This window comes from Calidris pugnax, unplaced genomic scaffold, assembly GCF_001431845.1.
Source record: "Calidris pugnax isolate Ruff unplaced genomic scaffold, ASM143184v1 scaffold44, whole genome shotgun sequence".
NCBI classification, from domain to species: domain Eukaryota; kingdom Metazoa; phylum Chordata; class Aves; order Charadriiformes; family Scolopacidae; genus Calidris; species Calidris pugnax.
Window position 1 is genome coordinate 22,545,692 of NW_015094506.1, and position 18,632 is coordinate 22,564,323.

Genomic DNA, 18,632 nt, shown 5'->3' on the forward strand with positions numbered 1-18,632 from the left:
ATCCCACACCACATCTTTTGGAAGAGGCCAAAACCTCTGCTGAGTAGAAGCTGAGCCTTTCTCTAAACATTTCCCCTCTCTACCGGGCCTGGGTGTTTGTGATATTGCCTCTTAAGCAGGTAAGTGCAAGGACACCTGGTACCCTGCAGTGCCGTGCCCCTGCCAGAAACCTCCTGGAGTTAAACTGCTGGATATATAACAGTTCACAGTTAAGTTAAGGGAAAGCAAAGTAAAAGCAGTTCCCTAAGACATGCTGCAGCCAGGAGCACAAAAACCTGACATAGAGCCAGACAAATAAGGAAGAGGAACAGAATTATTTATAAAGAAATTTATTTTATATTTGTGTACAACAAATATATGAAAACAAATTTTATTTGAAAAATGCATATTTGATTTCTTAAAAGTATTGAACCCTCTTAAGGAAAGGTTTTAGTTATTAAAAAGGTATCGAAGGCTAAAATTATACTTGGATAATATAGGTGTGTGTACATATATATATATAAAAAACATGTGCAATTTTATATATATATAGTATATATAAATAACATGTGTGACTTACATGATATTTTAAGGTTTGCTATTTCAACATCTGAGTAACAATAGAGATATTAGAAAATATAGTTTGCTATTTCTACACAGTTTGCATTCAGTTTTTATAAGCATCTAGACAGTGCAAAATTTAAACATACAGAAATATTCTCCTATTATTCTATACATTGTGCTCAGCTCCCAAGTTTCCTCTGACATGATCATAACCAGGCTGAACCAAATTTGGAGGGTTCAATACTAGCCCTTACTAGCATCTTCTAAGAGCAATAAAAGGAAATCTGTCTTACCTTGCACTGTGCTGTGGTATAGTTTGCGCACAAGAGAGAACAATGCATTTCCTATGTTAAATGGTCTAACTCCCAGAGATCACATACACCTCACCATATTGACTCATTTCATTGCACTCCATATCCTGCAAAAATAAATCTCCTGTAGGACAGCATACATTACTGCGTACTGAAGTTTAAGTAATATATTTCTTTAACATAAGGCAGGAATATACTGAAATTTGATAACACTTAAATCCAACAGCAATCTGGAATTAAACCACATTTATGTACCACATTTTTATAGATGTTGCCTTTTTTATGTTTATGACAGAAAATGTGGTAGAGAAAACCTACTTTTCTTTAAATAAAACCAAGGAATAAAAGCAGTCCTTCTAGAAGAAATTGCTAAAAACCAATGGGACCAGGAGAGACTCGACCGCCTTGAAACACCAAAGGTCAGTCTGCACAACCTTCCCTGCAGCCAGTGAGCAACTCCTTGGGTGACATCTGGGAGAACACTCATGTGAGGAGGCGCTCGCTACAGCACAACCTGAGTGGTTTAGCTCTAAATATTTATCATCCTTATTTGCATCTATTTGATCTTAAGGTATTGTATGCTTTTTTTATGTCTTTCTTATGTTGCTAAAAAAAGGCAATTCTGACCATTCTGTACGCTTTCACGGCAGCTATATTTTAACTGAAGAATGTTTGTACTTCAGATAATACGTTTATTATCACTGACATAAAAATCTCACTCCTGCTTCCATAAAAATCAGTGGTTACTTTGCTCCTACTAGAAATAAAATTGGATCCAAATACATGAGTCACAAAGTTTGCTAATAAAAGTAAATACTGTATTCATTAAGTCTCTCAATGCTTAAAGGCAAAGTGGTGTTAGCAAATACTGTATAGTATAACTTAAAGAACAGTATTATGCACAATTCTAGATAAACTGTTATTCAACAAAATCTAAAAGCAGCTGTGAAAAACATCTTATGGGACAGCAAAATTTGCTACATGAAAATTTCTGGAGCTCTGGCAGGCTTTTTTCAAATTCATTTCTTAAACCAACCCCCTCACTCATGTCCTACACTGCAATTGCACAAATTAGAGGCTGTGGCCTTGTAGGGCAGTACGCATTCAGACCAGCTAATCTTTCAAACTGGATACCTCAGGAGGGTCTCTCTCTTTCTGCTGCATTCATCCCTAAACTCCCTTTTAGCAGAAACTGTCATGTTTCTGAAATCTTGCGGCAACCGACAAGATAAAGAGCCTGGTGTCATCCCTCATCTACTTCACTTCTCAAGTTTATCTCTGCACTTGTCCATATAATTACCCCCTGCAGATTTCAACTTTAATTCAGATTTGAGTTACAGTTGCTGAACAGGCCTCACAAAAAGACAAAGCCTCATTAGTAGCCTGTAAAAGTGGGCGCTACTAGTTAAAACCTCGATTTAAAGACCAAACAAAGGGGAAAAATAGATGCTGAGACAATGTTTGCAACCTTTCAACCACACCCTTGAAATTTTGGCAGGAAATTAGCCAAAGGATGGGCCTTACATCTCATCCATCTCTCTCAGTTGGGAAGGAACAGCCATAGCTACAAGTTTTTACAGGGTGCGGCTGATGCTGGGAGATGGCTGAATACATACGACCAAAGGCTGCATGCCTCGCAAGTCAGAACAAAGCAGAGATGTGCTAGGAATTCAGGATTTTCTTATGCCCAGAAGTTTTTCCTATAGACTGGAGATAAAACACAAGTCCCATCTCCCACGCAAAAAGGAATACTGTTCAAACCTAGAGTAACACAGCACTAAGAAGAAACTAATTAACGATGCCAAAGCCCCTTGATTTAAGGATTCCCCAAAGCAATCTCAAAGAAAAGAAAGGAAAAGAAAACCTGTGGAGTCAGTCAACGTGTTTGTCAATCCAATTATATAGTAAATGCACCAGCAGGCAAGGCCTCAGTTCCAAAAAGGTGAGGAAGAAGAAGGATGGTGCAAAATGCTTTCATACATTTAAACATTCTTAGGATATAAGAGAGCAGGCAACTTAGAAAACATTCCTTGTAAGCTGTGTGGGATCAGCACGGTTTTCTGCAGGCTTTGCTTCATCCTACAGCTCAGCTTTGCCTGTTTGGGCAGGACTGGCGTTACTGCTGCCTTCTCCGGCGCTGTTCTTGTCTGCTGGCTTGAAAGATAACGAAGCAGAGTTTGTGCAGTACCGTTTGCCAGTTGGGCGAGGTCCATCGTCAAAAATATGCCCCAGGTGAGCACCACACTGAAACAAAATACAATAGAGTATCACTGTGTCTCTGTGAAGCTTGATGGCATCACTGCGGTGTTAAGCAACGACTAGCACCCGCTTCCAAGGAAGCACATTAGTGTCTACATCACCCTTCAAGTGGGATTTACAACCTGCATTTACTTGCAAGAGGGATCCAAGAAGATGATCTTCTGAGATACCATGGGCGCCTAAGATTTCAAGGCCAAATTTCGTGGGTGTTTCTCGTCATGCCACTGCCTATGTTTGGTTGGGTCACTATTTCTGAGAAGCCGCCTGTCTCTGTAATGATCTCGTGGCAGGAGGTCAGATAAAAGCATGGTGGTGAAGGCAACACTGCCCACGTTTCACTTACTGCTGTAAGGAAAGCTGTGTAAGAAAGGGGCAGTCTGAGCTCTGGGGTCTCAGCCTGCAGCCATCTGCATCAGTAAGAAAACACTAAACCCCTTGCTGATCCCACCAAGGACCTAAAGCAATGAAGATATTCTTTGGAGTATGCCCTCATACTCTTTTTTTTTTAATGATTTTTTTTTTTTTTCCCCACAGCCTGACACTATTCTGAGCATCAGGATCCTTCTGGGTGCATCTCTGCTCCTCAGCCCTGGAGGGGAAGGAGGTCATCCACTAATCAACTCATACCTCTTTCCATAGTATACAGGAGATTGGGACAGGTGACTGAAAAAGACCTGTAGTGAAGATATGTAAAATACTTCAGAATGAATAAACTTTAGCTGGGAGTAATTATAAATAGGAATGATGCTGAATTTGCTTTTTGTAAGGAATATGAAACTACAGATGGTCTGTTGACACTTTTGTTCTGCATGAACCAGCCTCAGATACTCGCAGCAGTATTCAGGGTGAACACTACTGCTCCAGTCTGTAAGGAAGGCAACAGTCCCTTGCTTTACAGAAGAGTACAATATTTCGAAGAAGCTGAGCTGGTTGATCCTTATTCAAAAATTAGGGTCACTGCACATTATGACCAACAATTTATCTGGATAATAGGAACTTCTTGTAATTAGTCACTTAAATTCCACAAGTTCATTTTTACAGCCTGCCATGAGAAATAAAAAAATAAAACCTTGCACTGGAGAAATATTTATCTTGAACAGGAAAGTCATGCTGCTTTACCAAAGAGCCTTGGCCTTTCAAGTCAATAGCTGATCTCAGTGAGAGCCAGAATGATGTAACTGAGATCACAGAGCTGCTCGTGGGCTCTCAGTCAGACAGCAAAAATTAAAGACTGCAAATGATTCTTAATATTTAATTAATTCATAGTATCCCAAATACACAGAGACAAGACAATACTGATTATTCTGAACTATGAATGAGTTAGTGATGGCGATTAGTGCATCACTAACTGCAGTTAGTGTGTTGCTAATGTTCTCCTGCTGTTACGGCCTTTAATTCACTGAAGCGAAAGGGTTTCTAGAGAAGCAGGTAAAGTCTTCTCTCACCAGGCTGAAAGGCTGGGGGGAGACTCTCACACCAGCCAGGAGGGACAGAAACTCTTCTTGTTTAATGACAGCTGAAACAATAATCCTCACTAGTTCAGGGAGTGGGGAAGGTGTGCATGGGAAACCTCAGTGCTCCTGCCTGGTGGTCCCACCTGCACCTTCACATCCCAGGGCAGTCTCCCTGCTCCGGCAGAAGTGTTACTGAAACAGCCACTGCAGTCCAGCAAGGACCTCAGTAACTAACAAGGGTGCTTCCAGCCCATGGTATCAGCAGGACGAGCTCCCTAAAGGAAAAGGCCTGGATGACTTTGGGTTAAGCAGCAGCCACTCAGCTTTGTAAGGAAGGAAGACAAAACATGGCAAATAAGGAAAAGGCAGAAGAAAGTTGCATGGGAACTAAAGACAAAGCTTCAGGTCTTGTTCCTGCAAGATGATGGTCTTGCCACCCTTCCCTCCATTCTCCACTGCTTATTTTATCTCCTTTTCCTTTAGATTGAAGGCCTTTTGTAGGCAGTTTAGGTAGAAAACCTGAGCTGTGTCTCAGAGTGGGGTCTCTCACAATGAGGCATTTCACCTGATTATAAAGCTTTTCCGTACCTTGGGAAAAAAAGAAATATAAAAAAATTTAAGCGCCCCAGAGAGAGTATTTTTCTAAATGCTCAGCATCCTAATTAAATCATCTCATCTCAACTAAGAATGCTTCAAAAACTCCCGGCTAGAAGTGTTAAACAGATCTTTTCCAGATTAACATTTAACCAAAGATAAATCATTCCCTCTCCGCTGGACAGAAACAGAACAAGAGAAACCATAGAGAGAAACGGTCTGCAGGAGTAATATACTCACATACAGACTACAAAGACAATTTATCAAAAAGGTTTTCCTCACAAAACCTGAGAAGCTGTGTGAGAGTCCAAGGTAGTCTCATTACACCTTCTTGCAATGGCAGAATCACACCAGGATTGGATTACTGCAAAATTTGTTACCTTTTGAGATTACCCCTCACCAAAAATTTATGTGGCGATTCTCTCCGTAGAGGACTCTATAACTCATCTGCCCTGGAAAGGAACGTAATTCAATCCTTTGTATCACGGTATAAGAAACCTGGCCCTCAGCTGAGAGTACAAAGGATGAATTGATTTTACTGTCCTCCCCACACATAATAGGTGCCGATCATTTTTCTGGGACCTATATACATGCCTGCAAAACCTCCCAAAAAAGAAACTATCATCTGTTGCGGCCAAACATAAATATACTGGGCAGAATGCACTGGGATGGTGAAATGGTTAGAGTAAAGCACTTGAAGTATGTGTTTGGGAGCAGGAAAGGGGGAGCCGCTGCTAACTGTCAGTACGCTTGGATCTCCCCAGCCTCCCGGTTCTAATATGCTGCTGGGAGTCAGGGAAAGCAGCTTGCAGTCAGCTGCTGTAGCCCAGTCTGAGCTAGCAACGTGCAAACAGTACTTCTGTGACTGCACAATTTTATTGATTCGTACAGGTAAAAATAATAGCTAGGGAGACCTCAGGGGAAGGGACTTGAGCAGTAAGGGAAAAAAAAAAACAAACACAAAAATGAGAGATGCAGTCAGTTTTATAGTATTTCTCAAATGCATTTGTAATTAACTTCTACCTGTCACTATCGTTGACCTTTGGAATACACCCAGGGCGATGTGTTTCCAAAAACTGTAAAAGTTATTTCTAGGATAATCCCATGGATGACTTTGATTAATATCACAGCAATTTTCCCCCAGTGTTTGCTTTCTATAACAAAGAACATTAAAAGAGAGGTTTTTTATTCTCTCAGACAGGTGAAAGGACTTTTAAAGAAAAATCAACTACCTTTTCATCTGCAAAAGATTAGTAAGATTTTGGGTGTGGGAGAGGGTATTTCTCTCCAGTTCCACCAAGACCTGCCATATCAATCCCACTGCTTTCCAGGCTGCAGTAAAACTGTGCTTTTTTTGCAGCTGCATGTGTGATTCACATTCCTAGGGCTCCGAGGAGAGGAGGAAATGGTTTTGTTACGGATACACAATGCGGTGCTATTAACTGTGCTGAGCAGTGGCTGCAAAGATGCTCACCACTCCTCAGGCTGCTTTCCTGCCTGACTTGATCATCTGTGGGGTTCTTGCCCCAGGAAGTTGGAGTAGCTGGTAGGAAGTTGCCATTGGATTATACAGCAACCTTGGCCGCATTTTTTTCTTAATGCTTTACATTCAGGTTTTGGTTTTGCTTTTATTTTATGGTGTCTGCATGTGACTGCTGCTAATACTGCTGCTCTCGGGTCTGCTAACACTATTTTGTTTGGCAACAGGTAAACGACATTCCCAGATTCCTTGGCCTGACCGCAGGATGTGTTGGGCTCCTCTCAGGTGAAACCAGGAGCTCTGGCCATCTCTTGAAGGGTGTCAGCAGATACAGGCTCAGCAGGTTGGCAGTACGCTGACTGTAGCACTACTCAGGGCTACTAAGCAGGGCTGAAAAGAGTGGGTTGCATTTTTGATTACGCCAGTAATCAAAGGTGAAGCATGAGATTTCCAGTCTGCAGTCCCCTGCAGTCCTTGTTAGGGAATTTAGGGAAATGGATGTTCCCAAAAAGTGTTAAATGGATCTTCTAAGGCATGTCATCAATGTAAAAACTACAGAATTACATTGTACACATGACATACTAGCTGATTTGGCCATTAACATGTTGGGCCAAAACCTCTACCCAGACTGAAGATAATAGATTCTCCAGAAAGACAATCTTGCCTCTTCTTGAGAAGCTTCTTAACTGACTCTGAGCATTTACATATGAGGACTGACTGACTAGTAAGGATGCATACCATCAGGGATGAATACCACCAGTACTGTGGAAGGAGAACAGCAAATTATCACTGCCCAAATGAAGCTGCTGCTCCTCTCAGGAGGAGTTTGAGCAGGTAGAGGACTGCGAGCTGCTGGCTGTCTGCTGAACGCCAATGCAGCAGCTTCTCCCTCTGCTAGGTAATGATTATGCCATTCCCTTCGCAGAGAGGAGGGCAGCACAAAGGATGAGGGAACAAGTAGAACAAGACAGATAACGGAAAATTTGGGCGCGTTTTGAATGACTACTGACTTCATTAATAGGGCAGATGGACTTGTTTGAGGCAGCCATGAGGACTGCGCTGGGAATGGTTGTTGGGAATGAGTTAGCACGGCTGCAGGGTAATGCGCAGTGATGGAATCAGCACACCGAGAGCCGCTCCACTGCTCTCCACTTCCCTCTCAGCTGCTCACGTGTGGAGTCAGTCGGCCAGGCTCAGGCTCAGGAGCCCCTTTGAAGGGACCCTCTTCAGGAAGATAATTTTTGTAGACTCAGCACCGAGTCCAACCATTTACATCTGCTCTGTTAAATCTCACGCGAGACAACAACGTGCATTCCAAAGAGCCCTTTGTGCCTTCAGCCCGTTCCACCCAGCTGTTATACCTACGACCCATTGTGCTCTCTCACTGTGATTACTATTTAATGGAACTGAAAGGTTTGCAAATCTTAGGGAAAGTGCAGCATGCTGTAATGATTTTTGCAGCCTTTGCCATCGGAATGGTCTGTGTGTGCTATAAACTAACCTGACTGCAGGATATTTCAATCCGATGCATCCCATAGGAGAAATCATCATTGAAAGTAACTACATCAGGACTGATCACATCGTAGAAGGAAGGCCAACCTGGAAAAAAGGAACAAGGTAAGTAAGAAAAGAGGGCATCTTGGTGGCAGGTGGCATTGTAAAAAGCAAGTCAGAATCACACTTCGACAGTTTTTTATCTCATTACAGAGCCCGCAAATAACTGAAGATTTTGGATCCTAAATCACATAGGTACTTTGGAAAATTTCTGCCCTAAATCCAAAGTTGTTTACAGGCAAAGACTAAGCTGCCACCAACTGCCCATCTCAATAGAGATTCCTGCACTCCACCACAAGCAATTGTAGCAGTTCAGCTCAGGCACAAAGGTGATTGCTCAGGTAAGCCAGATTCAGCCTCGCCATCACTTTAAAAAACCACAAATTCCACTCTGAAGACAAACAGCAAGACTCTATGGAACACAAGTGGTTTTGCTTTTGCTGTGTAAAAGTACTTTAAGAAAAGAGTCAGAAAGTTGCAATTTCGAGCCCCAAAACCTGCCTTAACCTTTGCTTTCCCCAAGGCATGGTCAGAGCCAGAAGGATGTGCTCAGACACTGATCCATCACACACTAGAGGCAGTGAGATGACTACTATTGTGTCTAATTTCAAAACAGATGAGTTCATAAAATTACATGCAATAAGCTATTAAGAAACACTGCAGCAGCTGTGAATCGCTGCATGCAGATGAATAAAGGATGTATACAGCTTCCCATAAGTAAAGTGAGTAAAATTCCCTATACAGTAAAAGGAGGTGTGGAAGCTATCAAGTTTTCTGAACGTGGGTAAAGGAGTGTGTAAACTGGAAAAAAAATCCGTAATGTCTTCAGTTGCATCTTAAACCATTAAATACGGAAGAAAACTTATGAAGATGCAAGCATAATAGGCACAAATTTTTAATAAAGAAATGCTCTGAAACTCATTTTTCTTCCTTTTGGGGACATCCATACAGTAGTATTCCTAAGCTTGCAGCCTGAAGGCATTGCAAGCCCCAAGTCCTATGTTCCCAAGGTCCCTACTACCACCACAAGTGTTTCCACCCCAGAAGTCACTGCAGAAGTAAGTAGAGTAATTTTTTTCCCCAGAAGTATTGCAAATGGAAGAGTTACAGACAGGAGACAGACAGCGGAGCAAGAACTCTGAACAGGGAAAATATCCCACAAGACAGGAACTCAAAACAGTACAGCAATGACAACCGTAAAAAAACAATTTATAAATTCTTCCTCTCATGCAAAATATCCCTGCCAAACAAATACCTTCACAAACAGAGAAGGAATAAACATATGACAAGTTTTGCAAAAGGGGTTATCCTGTTGACAGAAAAATTGATGTTTCCTAATTGGTGGCTCCTTTCCAACACCATTCGTCATCTTCTTAGCGGGGCCTCTGTCTAACGAAAATTGAGGCCTTACATAGAGCTGGTCAGAATATTTTTAATGAAGCCTTTTTAGGTTTTTAATTTCATAATTTTGCAAAACAGACATATGAGTTTGCCCTTGTGTGATGGCAGAGAAGTTTCCAAGAGGGAGCTGTTTGGAGGAACCAACTATCTGATCGTGTGAAAGCCTTTGGAGGAGGAACACTTCAGTGCTGCAGAAATTCTCAAAGACAACCTTGCCTCCTCCATAACAGCAATAAGGGGGAAGCTTCAAAGGCTGCTACACAGAGATTGAAGCAATCTGTGTCTTGCTGAGAAAATTATCTTGTGAGAAGGGTTTGGAGGAGACGTGTTTATGTCAGCTTTGACATGAAAGAAAGACCATCCATCCTCCTTTCTCCAGACTTTTCCTTTTGGTCTTCCCATTCACCACAGAAAAATGATTTGTTTTGGATGCACTCCATGCACTTTTAAAAAATGAAGTCATCTGAAACTTATATAAACAGGCAAGCTCCTCCTAAAGTAGCCTTTGTACCCAACTGGAGTGACTTTAGTTTAGGCTGTCAGTTCACGCAACACGTGACACATGTTCCACCACTGTCACATATGGTGACAGTCAAGTCTAGTCCCCAAGACAGGGACTAGAAAGCAGACTGTGCCTCCACAGTGTGGACTTTTAACTCTCAGTCAAGCCATCTCTTCTTGAGTGACGTGGCAGGCCAGGCACCAGCATCGCTGGGACAAACCAGTAACTCCATGAGGGTCAACTGAAAACTGAGCAAACTCTGCAATAGAAAAGGTCCTGGAGGACACAGTGAGACACACTGCCACTCTGCTGACCTCGAGAGGAAGACAAGTGAACTGCTCATTGAGTTGATGAGCATCAGGACAATCAATCCCCCTCTGCTGTCTCATTTCCTTCCTCCTGAGCTAAAGGGACTTGGGACTATCAAGTGGGACTAAAGCCTACTTGATAGTTTGCTAAGCCTTCTCTGGCCATTTTCTCTGCTTCAAAAGCAGCCAAGAACAAGCTGTAGAAGCAGCCTTCTTGCCTGCACATCAGGCAACTCCCAGTGACGTAGACAGCCAACCAGACCCCTGTGGACTCTTCACATGCTATTTCTTTCCTTTCGAGTGGTGAATGACCCAGCAGTGGCCTCCACTTTGCAAGCCACAGGCTCTTCTCCTGCTGTCTCACTGGCTGCTGCTCCTCCACTCCTGTCCTCCTGAGTGCCTGCCTCCCTCCCACCGTAGGGCTACGAACCGGCTGACTCCCTCTACATTTTAGACTCCTGTTAGCTGTGCATTAAAGCTTCAGCTTGCCTTCGAAGGCTAGCTGGCTCCTTGGAAAGGGCATGCTTCTGCAGCAATGGCGGGGAAGAGGCCCATTTTGGATCTCTTCTGCCTCTGCTGAGCCCTTAGCACCACGGAGACTGAGCGCTGGAAATTTCTCAGGAAGAAATTTTTTACTATGAGGGTGGTGAGACACTGGAACAGGTTGCCCAGGGAAGTTGTGGATGCCCCATCCCTGGAAGTGTTCAAGGCCAGGCTGGATGTGGCCTTGAGCAACCTGCTCTAGTGGGAGGTGTCCCTGCCCATGGCAGGGGGATTGGAACTAGATGATCTTTGAGGTCCCTTCCAACCCAAACCATTCTATGATTCTATGATTCTATGAAACCCTGTGCAAACGCTGGTGCCAAGACTCAGCCCTCCCCAGGGGATGGCCTTCTGTCAGGTCTAGCTCACCACACCTGATGGGCAGCAGGAGACGGGCCACTGTCTTTGGAAGGATGGTAAAACCCAACAGCTAGGAAGAAAACACCAGCTGCTGGAGGAAAGAGGCAGAGGGTAACTGCAGGAGATGAGACGGGGGTGGGAGGAATCTCTCAGCTGAGCGAACAACTTCACATGACATTTGCACTTTGTGTGTGTGTTTGTGTGTGAACAGCAGCTAAGATCTGTGAGTACATTTATCCTTGAATGTCAAGTTTAGTTTGACGGAGGATATGGCACAGTAACGGTCAGTAATTTTTATCACGTTATAGACATCCAAAATGCGCTCATTCTTATTTTCACAATCACTTTGCATCACACTGGCAATATAAACGGGCTTTAAACTAAGAGTCTGTTGTGTTTGTGCTCACTCTGAGACCCTTTACATGGGAGTCAGGCCTTGTCCTAAGGCCCAGTTTCTGGTATGTTAATGAGCCAGCCACAGAGCTGAATAGTTTTTCAGATATACGGCAAGTATCCTTTCTTGGATCTAAAATACACTAAATAAAGGAATGAAACTTCCTTCTGTCAAGTACTTAAGTGAAAACCATGTGTAAACTGAACATTACTGACAGATCTTTTCCGCTCCATCCTGCATGAGTAATAGAAAGGATCTTATGCTGCTGGGTGTCACACACACTGAGTCATGTCCCGTTCTGCCTCAGCCTGGGACATCCCCCAAATATTTTGTAAAAGCTGCACAGCAGTTCTAAAATTCACCCCACACCCCCTCACTAAAACAAAATCTTTTGTTTTTCTTAATGGTCCCTATTCTGGCAAAGAGGAGACAGCAGTTCATGCCTCTTCGTCAGAGAAAGTCTTTTTCAGAGCAGAGACAGGCTGGTACTGCCCTGGGCAGCAGGAGCGAAGAACAAGGAGGAAAGGAAAAGTTGGCTTTGATAACCTACGCTGGATGCTGCCTTTGCAGCCCTGGGCACAGGGTTTCAGACCATTCAAAAGAGGCATCATCTTCCTCACTTCCAGAGCTCCCTATTCTAGGTACCTGATTGAGTCCGTATTACTAACGAGCCGCCAAAGGTGTCATGCAGGCAGCTGGCTCCAGGTGGGTATTACCACAACACGCAGTTGAAAAAAGGCAGCTGAAAAACTCAACATTTTGTCTCCTTCTTAAACTGAGGTGCCCAAGCAGTTGCAATGGCTGAGTAAAGTAGCGACAGCAAAGAGTGTGCCCATGGTCCAGCCCCCTTTGTGCATTCCTGGTAGGGGCACAAAAGCCCAGCAGAAGCAGATTGTATCTTTCACCTTAACCCAGGAAGTTCTAAAGCATCTTATCTCATAGGCTACTCCAGGACTCTTTCTTGGGGCAATTCTGACCTCACACACACACACAAAAAAAGACAGACATTTTGTTCCCATAAACTTTTGGAAAGCAGTCCGGCTGTTGATTGATTGATCAATTTTAGAAGCATCTCAAACCTTCCAGTTTTGCAAGTTTGCACACATTTTATTGTACTTAGGTCCCCAACTTCCATATAAATGGATGCAAGCACTTGCATATCTAACCATTAAAATATGAGTCTATAATTATTTGCAGAGACTAAACAGCAGCCTGCTTTTGAAAATCAGCCCTGCTAGGCTATTTTTTCCCCTCTCCTGAACTAATATTCCTTTTGACATTTTTTTGAACAGCACAATTGCAATCCCAAAGCATCTAATGCTCTGACATTATTCCCATTTCATACACCTGCCGACTGAAGACCTCCACAGTTTTTCAATAACTGTGATGTCTGTAGTTATGTTTTTCATTTTAGATCCCAAAGAGATTAAGTTCAACCTGCATTTTATCATTCTTTGCTGTAATTATTCCAAGCATTTACTTCAGTGAGTTATTTACAGATGGAGAAGTAGGGGGAGATGGAAGATGTTAGAACTACCAAATAGCACCAGATGGAAAAGAGGACCTTGACCTGAAAAATACCTTGTTTCTCTGATGTGCTGTATTTTTAGAATTCTGATTCCCTTTTAACCTAATGTGGATTAATGAAAACCCAAAGGCTTTTTAAGGTAGAGTCTCATCATTTATCTTCAATGAGAAGCTATGTCTGCGTAAAAACCTAAAGCGTATAGGATTAAAAAAAAGGTAATAAAGCTTCTGCTTTGAAACTGCTGTAAAGCTGAAGGGCCTTCACTTTTTTCTTTCTCACAGGTTTATTGAAACAGAATCTGAAAGACACAGGCATCCATAGCTGTAACTTCTCACATACAAGTTTAATGTAGAACTACAAAGTGACATATTGCTATTATGTAGAAAGCCTGTGCAGATATAGGGCTTTTTTTGGCTAACATCCTGGGTTATTTTTCATAATATCTCCATGACGATGAACGCATAATAATTATTCTTACTTAAAAATATTTTACCATCAGGTAACACTACTTTCAGTGGAGGTTCATCTAATCTACCCAAATGTAGCTAGAAACAGCATCAGGCACAGAAACGTTCTCCAACAAATGACATTAGATATGTATTCCACTGGAAAGAAAAAAGTCAGTCCTTTCCAGCACCATCCAGATATAAGAAGGATGACATGGCAGTGTTTCTCTGCAGAACATGCAGAGCGTCAGAGTGGTAGCTATGTTCAGGGCCGGGGTTGGGAGGGGGGGGAGACAAAGACAAAATGAAGTTTAATTCTGGAATGAAAAATAAAAGAGAGGGCTTATCTCTAACATGCTACCTCTCTCTAAGAGTAAAGCTGGGCTGCCACAGCAGGCGAATACCACTCTGACAGAACAGTGAGGGAAGGGAATTTTACGAAACAATTGAACTTCTAATAGCAGCTTTTATGAGACAATCGTCATCTGTTTTTTTCTTCATGTTTCTTCACTTGGGAAATAAAAAAAGTGAAAGCCATAAATAAAGGTGGTATTTGTTTTCTTCCACTAGAGCACTCTGAGCATCAAAACAACTTACTATGAAACAGCATATGCAATCCAGATTTACTTCTTCCTTAGTGGTAGGAGGTTATATTTGTGTAAAATTATTGTTAAGGGAGATCTGAAACTTTGCATCTAAAATTTCACTTGACATCTGAATTTTTCAGAACAAGAGTGCCCTTCATGTTTCTTAAGCAATGAAAGCATAGGGCCTGCTCTCTTTAGCAATTAATAACTATATCACAATACCACTATCACCCTAGCTGCTTCCTTAGTCCTTTGACTGTGATCTAAAATACTGCTAAATATAACCCGGCTGCTTCAGAGCCTTCCTCTGTAACAATCCTGACATCTCCAACGTCTGGGCTGCTGCTAAAATCAACAGGTAGGCAGGAGCCGGGATCTTCCTCAAGCCTTCTTACAAAGATTGAGTTACTAATGGTTTATTTCTTGGTTCAGGTTCAACAAAACAACTGAACCTAACTCACTTCCTCCCAAAGGATGGGTTTCTCCCCTCATCTGAACAGTCTCTCTTGTTACTTTAAATCACAGCTAATGTTTTTAAAAATATATCTTACACATAAGTCAGCTGTAGATCTTCAGCATCAAAGGAACCAAACAGAACCGTGTGAAGCAGTGTAACCTTAAGCTATAATTTTTAAATGCCATCAAGAAATGTTTCAAATAGTTTTTAAAATTTACTGTTGACCTAGTAACCTCAGTCCAAAGCATTCAACTTCGATAAATGTTTTTGTTTTCCTTCCAAAAGCAGTATTGGTAAAGCAAATTCATATACTGCAAAATATCTTCCAATCAGTATACCTATAAGTTATTTGTGCATTTCACTAAAATAACTGAAGTTTTCATACTAAGATGAGTAAATCAGGACAGCAGTAGAGCTGGCACGCCTTACGATGGAAGTGATTTGACAAAATTGGAATCCTAATGCAGCGTATTCACAGAGAACGTAAAAAAAAAAAACGCCAGCAAATGCAACCTTGTACTAATCAGCATCTGGCACTGAAATGAGCAGCAGTCACAGATGAAGTACATATTTGAAAAATTTGTCATGGGGTGTTTCAAGTGAACATCCATAGTTTGTTGAAATATTTTCCTCTAGTATTGTTATGCATGTCTGGGAAATAAACTTTGTAAAGAACAGCCAGAACTCAGTGACACAGACTAAAACTGAAACTACAGAGGTGGAATACTGACAGAATTATTTTGAACTCAAAAAAGCACAAATGCCTGTCCTATCTTCCTGTTGCAGTTATATTCCTTCTACTGAGCCTCCTTCTGCAGTGCCTCCACCACTGAGTGCTCCAGCATACAAGCACCCTCCTCATTACAGCTGGACAAACAGGCTCTCATTGCAGTTGTAAAGTTCTGAAACAAGGGAAAGAGTTATTACATTGATTAAAACAAAAAAAAAAAAACCCAACAAAACAAACAAACGAAAAAAAAGACAAAGGCCCCCTTTCTTCTATTTACTTTAGATACTGAATGAGATGTCTCGGTGAGGGAACTTGGTCACAAATGACGAAGTGCCATAATTTTCTTGGCCATCACGGAAAGCTTGTCATGATTTGGGCCAAGACTGGGGCAGTTAGCAGATGCCAGTGTCTGCCAAAGGCTGACAGAAGAGAGAACTGAACAGCAGGGTGAAGACAGAGAAAGCCACAAACCACCAGGTCCACTGCAGGGGCCATTTGGCCACAGGACAAGACTCTGCAGGAAGGTGGGGTATGCCTCCTTCTGATGTCACCATGAAGCGGGGGGGAGCAAAACCCTCCTCTTTGCCTAATATTACAGCTTATCCACTAAAGTACTCCTTAAAATAGATACACTTCCTGAGCAGGATTCTCATCCCAGTGTAGGAACATCTCCTCATGAGCTACAGGCTCGTCAAGACTTGCAAGGAACCTTGCCATAAAGCCCTCCTTCACCTGGGAAGTGCAGAAGCTGCTCACTGCAGTTTCATGCAAAGACTTTTGAGGTACTTCTGCCACCCTGGACCTGGTCCCCAGGGTAACTTTACATTGCCCTCTGCATACAACTTTGTGTCTGCAACACTCAGTTGAACACCCTGTCATGCACAAAAGGATGCAACAGCCATAGGCACTGCAGAAAATCCTAGAAGAATTAAAAAGGAATGATTTGTGGGGTTAGATTGTTTGGAGTTAGTGTTGGTTTGGGGGGGAGGTTTAAATCTTTTTAACAACCTCTTATCCAAACAAAAGGAGGTAGGTAATAATACTGACTAGAAAATAAAGACCTTTCTTCACAGAAAAGCCTGACAAAAACAATATACATGTGCGCACACACTCCCACACACTCCTTTTCCTTTAAGTTTTCTGTGGAAAACTTCAGCTGTACTTTGAAAACTTCTGAAAACTGAAACTATTGAAATGGAAAAGTTCATATTTCAGATTATAACGTTCACCTTCTGTTTTGCTTTCTGTTACAGTTTCTAAAGCAAAGCATGCCCTTTCTGCTAAACCCTGTATTTTCTTTCAAGAAAGATTTCAAAGGAAAACTTTTCACAGCCATACTATGTAGCCAGTGAGACGGTCCAAGGAAAGAAACGGCCTACTACTTAAAGACAATCTCATGAGGAACAGTTCTCCTTTAGTGCTCTGCTGCGGGAAGCCCAGCTTGCCTCTGGAATCACCCCAAAACTGAGCAAGTGCTAACATGGCTGCTGCGCACGTCAGCTCACCACAGGTCTCTTCTTTGCTCTGGTGCCTGTGCTATTCCTTACATGACCGTGTCTTTGATTTCTTCTTCTTCTTCTGGGTTTGCCTTCTATTGTATTTTTTACTTCAATAAATTATTTAGACAAAACAAACGTACTGTACGCATACTGCTCAAGACATGGAAGTCATTTTCAACCTAAGCTAAGAGCATTTGTAATTAGGCACAGTACGAATGGTCACAGTGGAAGTCAATTATACTCACTACATGTTCTTGCAGACAAGTAACTTTGGTTTATAAACATCCAACTCACTCAGGGTCTTGTTTTCTTTTACGCTATCCTAGGTAAAGAAATACGTAAAAAGGAGTAATTGGCTTGGAAAAGAAACCTGATGTAATAAGCAAGCAGAGAAATAATTGATTTAGAGAGAATCGGCAAAAGGAAATGAGCCAATGTGCAAGAGAAAACTGGAGAGGCAAGATACTAGGAGTGGGCATGCAGTCCTCTAATAGGTATTTAGTCCTATAATAGTCCTCAAGGAAAACTCTCCTCCATACTCATGGGGATTTGTCTCCATCACACAGTGCCCACCACAGCACTGGAGACCAGCCGTAGCTGCAATTCACACCATCAGCTATGGCCACTCTTTGGATATTCTCTTCTGTAACACTGAGAGCCGCTTGGTATTCGTGTGTCCCTGGGTGTTCTCCTCTGGGCTGTTCAGCTGTCCCACAGCCCAGGTGGAGTAGACATCCTGACTCCGCTGCTGGGGCACAGACCATGTTGTGGTGTCTGTGCTCAGTGTGGCCCCGGTGGCCTGGGCCCAGTAAGGCCACTGCCCTTGCACCGCAAGACTGAGGTGTGGGCCAGCAGTCAGACATGCTGGCTGCTCCAACCCTCTGAACGCGAAAACCAGATGCACCTCCCAAATGAACACCCTGGAGGGAGAGGAAGAAGAACATGGAGGGTCATCCTCCCCCTCTGCTCTGCTCTGGTGAGGCCACATACGGAGTATTGTGTCCAGTTCTGGGCTCCTCAGTTCAAGAAAGACAAGGAACTGCTGGAGAGAACCCAGTGGAGGGCTATGAAGATGATCAGGGGACTGGAGGATCTCTGGAGGAAAGGCTGAGAGACCTGGGTCTATTTGGCCTGGAGAAGACTGACAGGGCATCTCATCAATGCTTATGGAGCAGGTGTCAAGAGGATGGGGCCAGACTCTTCTCAGTGGCACCCAGCAACAGGACAAGAGGTTAACAGGCACAAGCTGGAACACAGGCAATTCCATCTCAACATGAGGAAAAACTTGACTTTGAGGGTGACGGAGCACCAAACAGGCTGCCCAGAGAGGCTGCGGCACCTCTTTCTCTGGAGATACCCAAACCCCACCTGGCCATATACCTGTCCAACCTGCTCCGAGTGAACCTGCTCTGGGAGGGGGGCCTGGACTGGATGATCTCCAGAGGGCCCCTCCAACCCCTGGATGATTCTGTGACTAAGTGCCCGCAGGCCATGGTGTTCGAGGGAGAAGGGGATGTGTAACCCCCTGCCGTTCCAGGGTCAGGAAAGTCACCGGGGTAGGAGAAGGGGCTCTCCGGCAGCAGGGAGCGGCCCGGCCCGGCCCGGCCGGGGGGGCAGCTCGTCCCGCCCCGGGCCCGGCGGGGTGTTCCTCCCCGCCGGCTGGGCCGCCTCAGGGCCGGGGG

At 43.2% G+C, this 18,632-nt stretch overlaps 1 protein-coding gene across 1 annotated transcript in view; it reads right to left on the reverse strand.

Moving 5' to 3' along the window:
* Window positions 1-313: 313 nt before the first annotated feature.
* Window positions 314-18,632, reverse strand: part of MSRB3 (methionine sulfoxide reductase B3) — a 77,531-nt gene continuing 59,212 nt past the window's right edge. The window contains exons 6-7 of the mRNA XM_014964142.1: window positions 8,143-8,240; window positions 314-3,098 (exon numbers count right to left, since the gene is read on the reverse strand). Coding sequence (XP_014819628.1) covers window positions 2,934-3,098; window positions 8,143-8,240 — 263 coding nt within the window. The 3' untranslated portion in view covers window positions 314-2,933. The remainder of the gene's footprint in view (window positions 3,099-8,142; window positions 8,241-18,632) is intronic.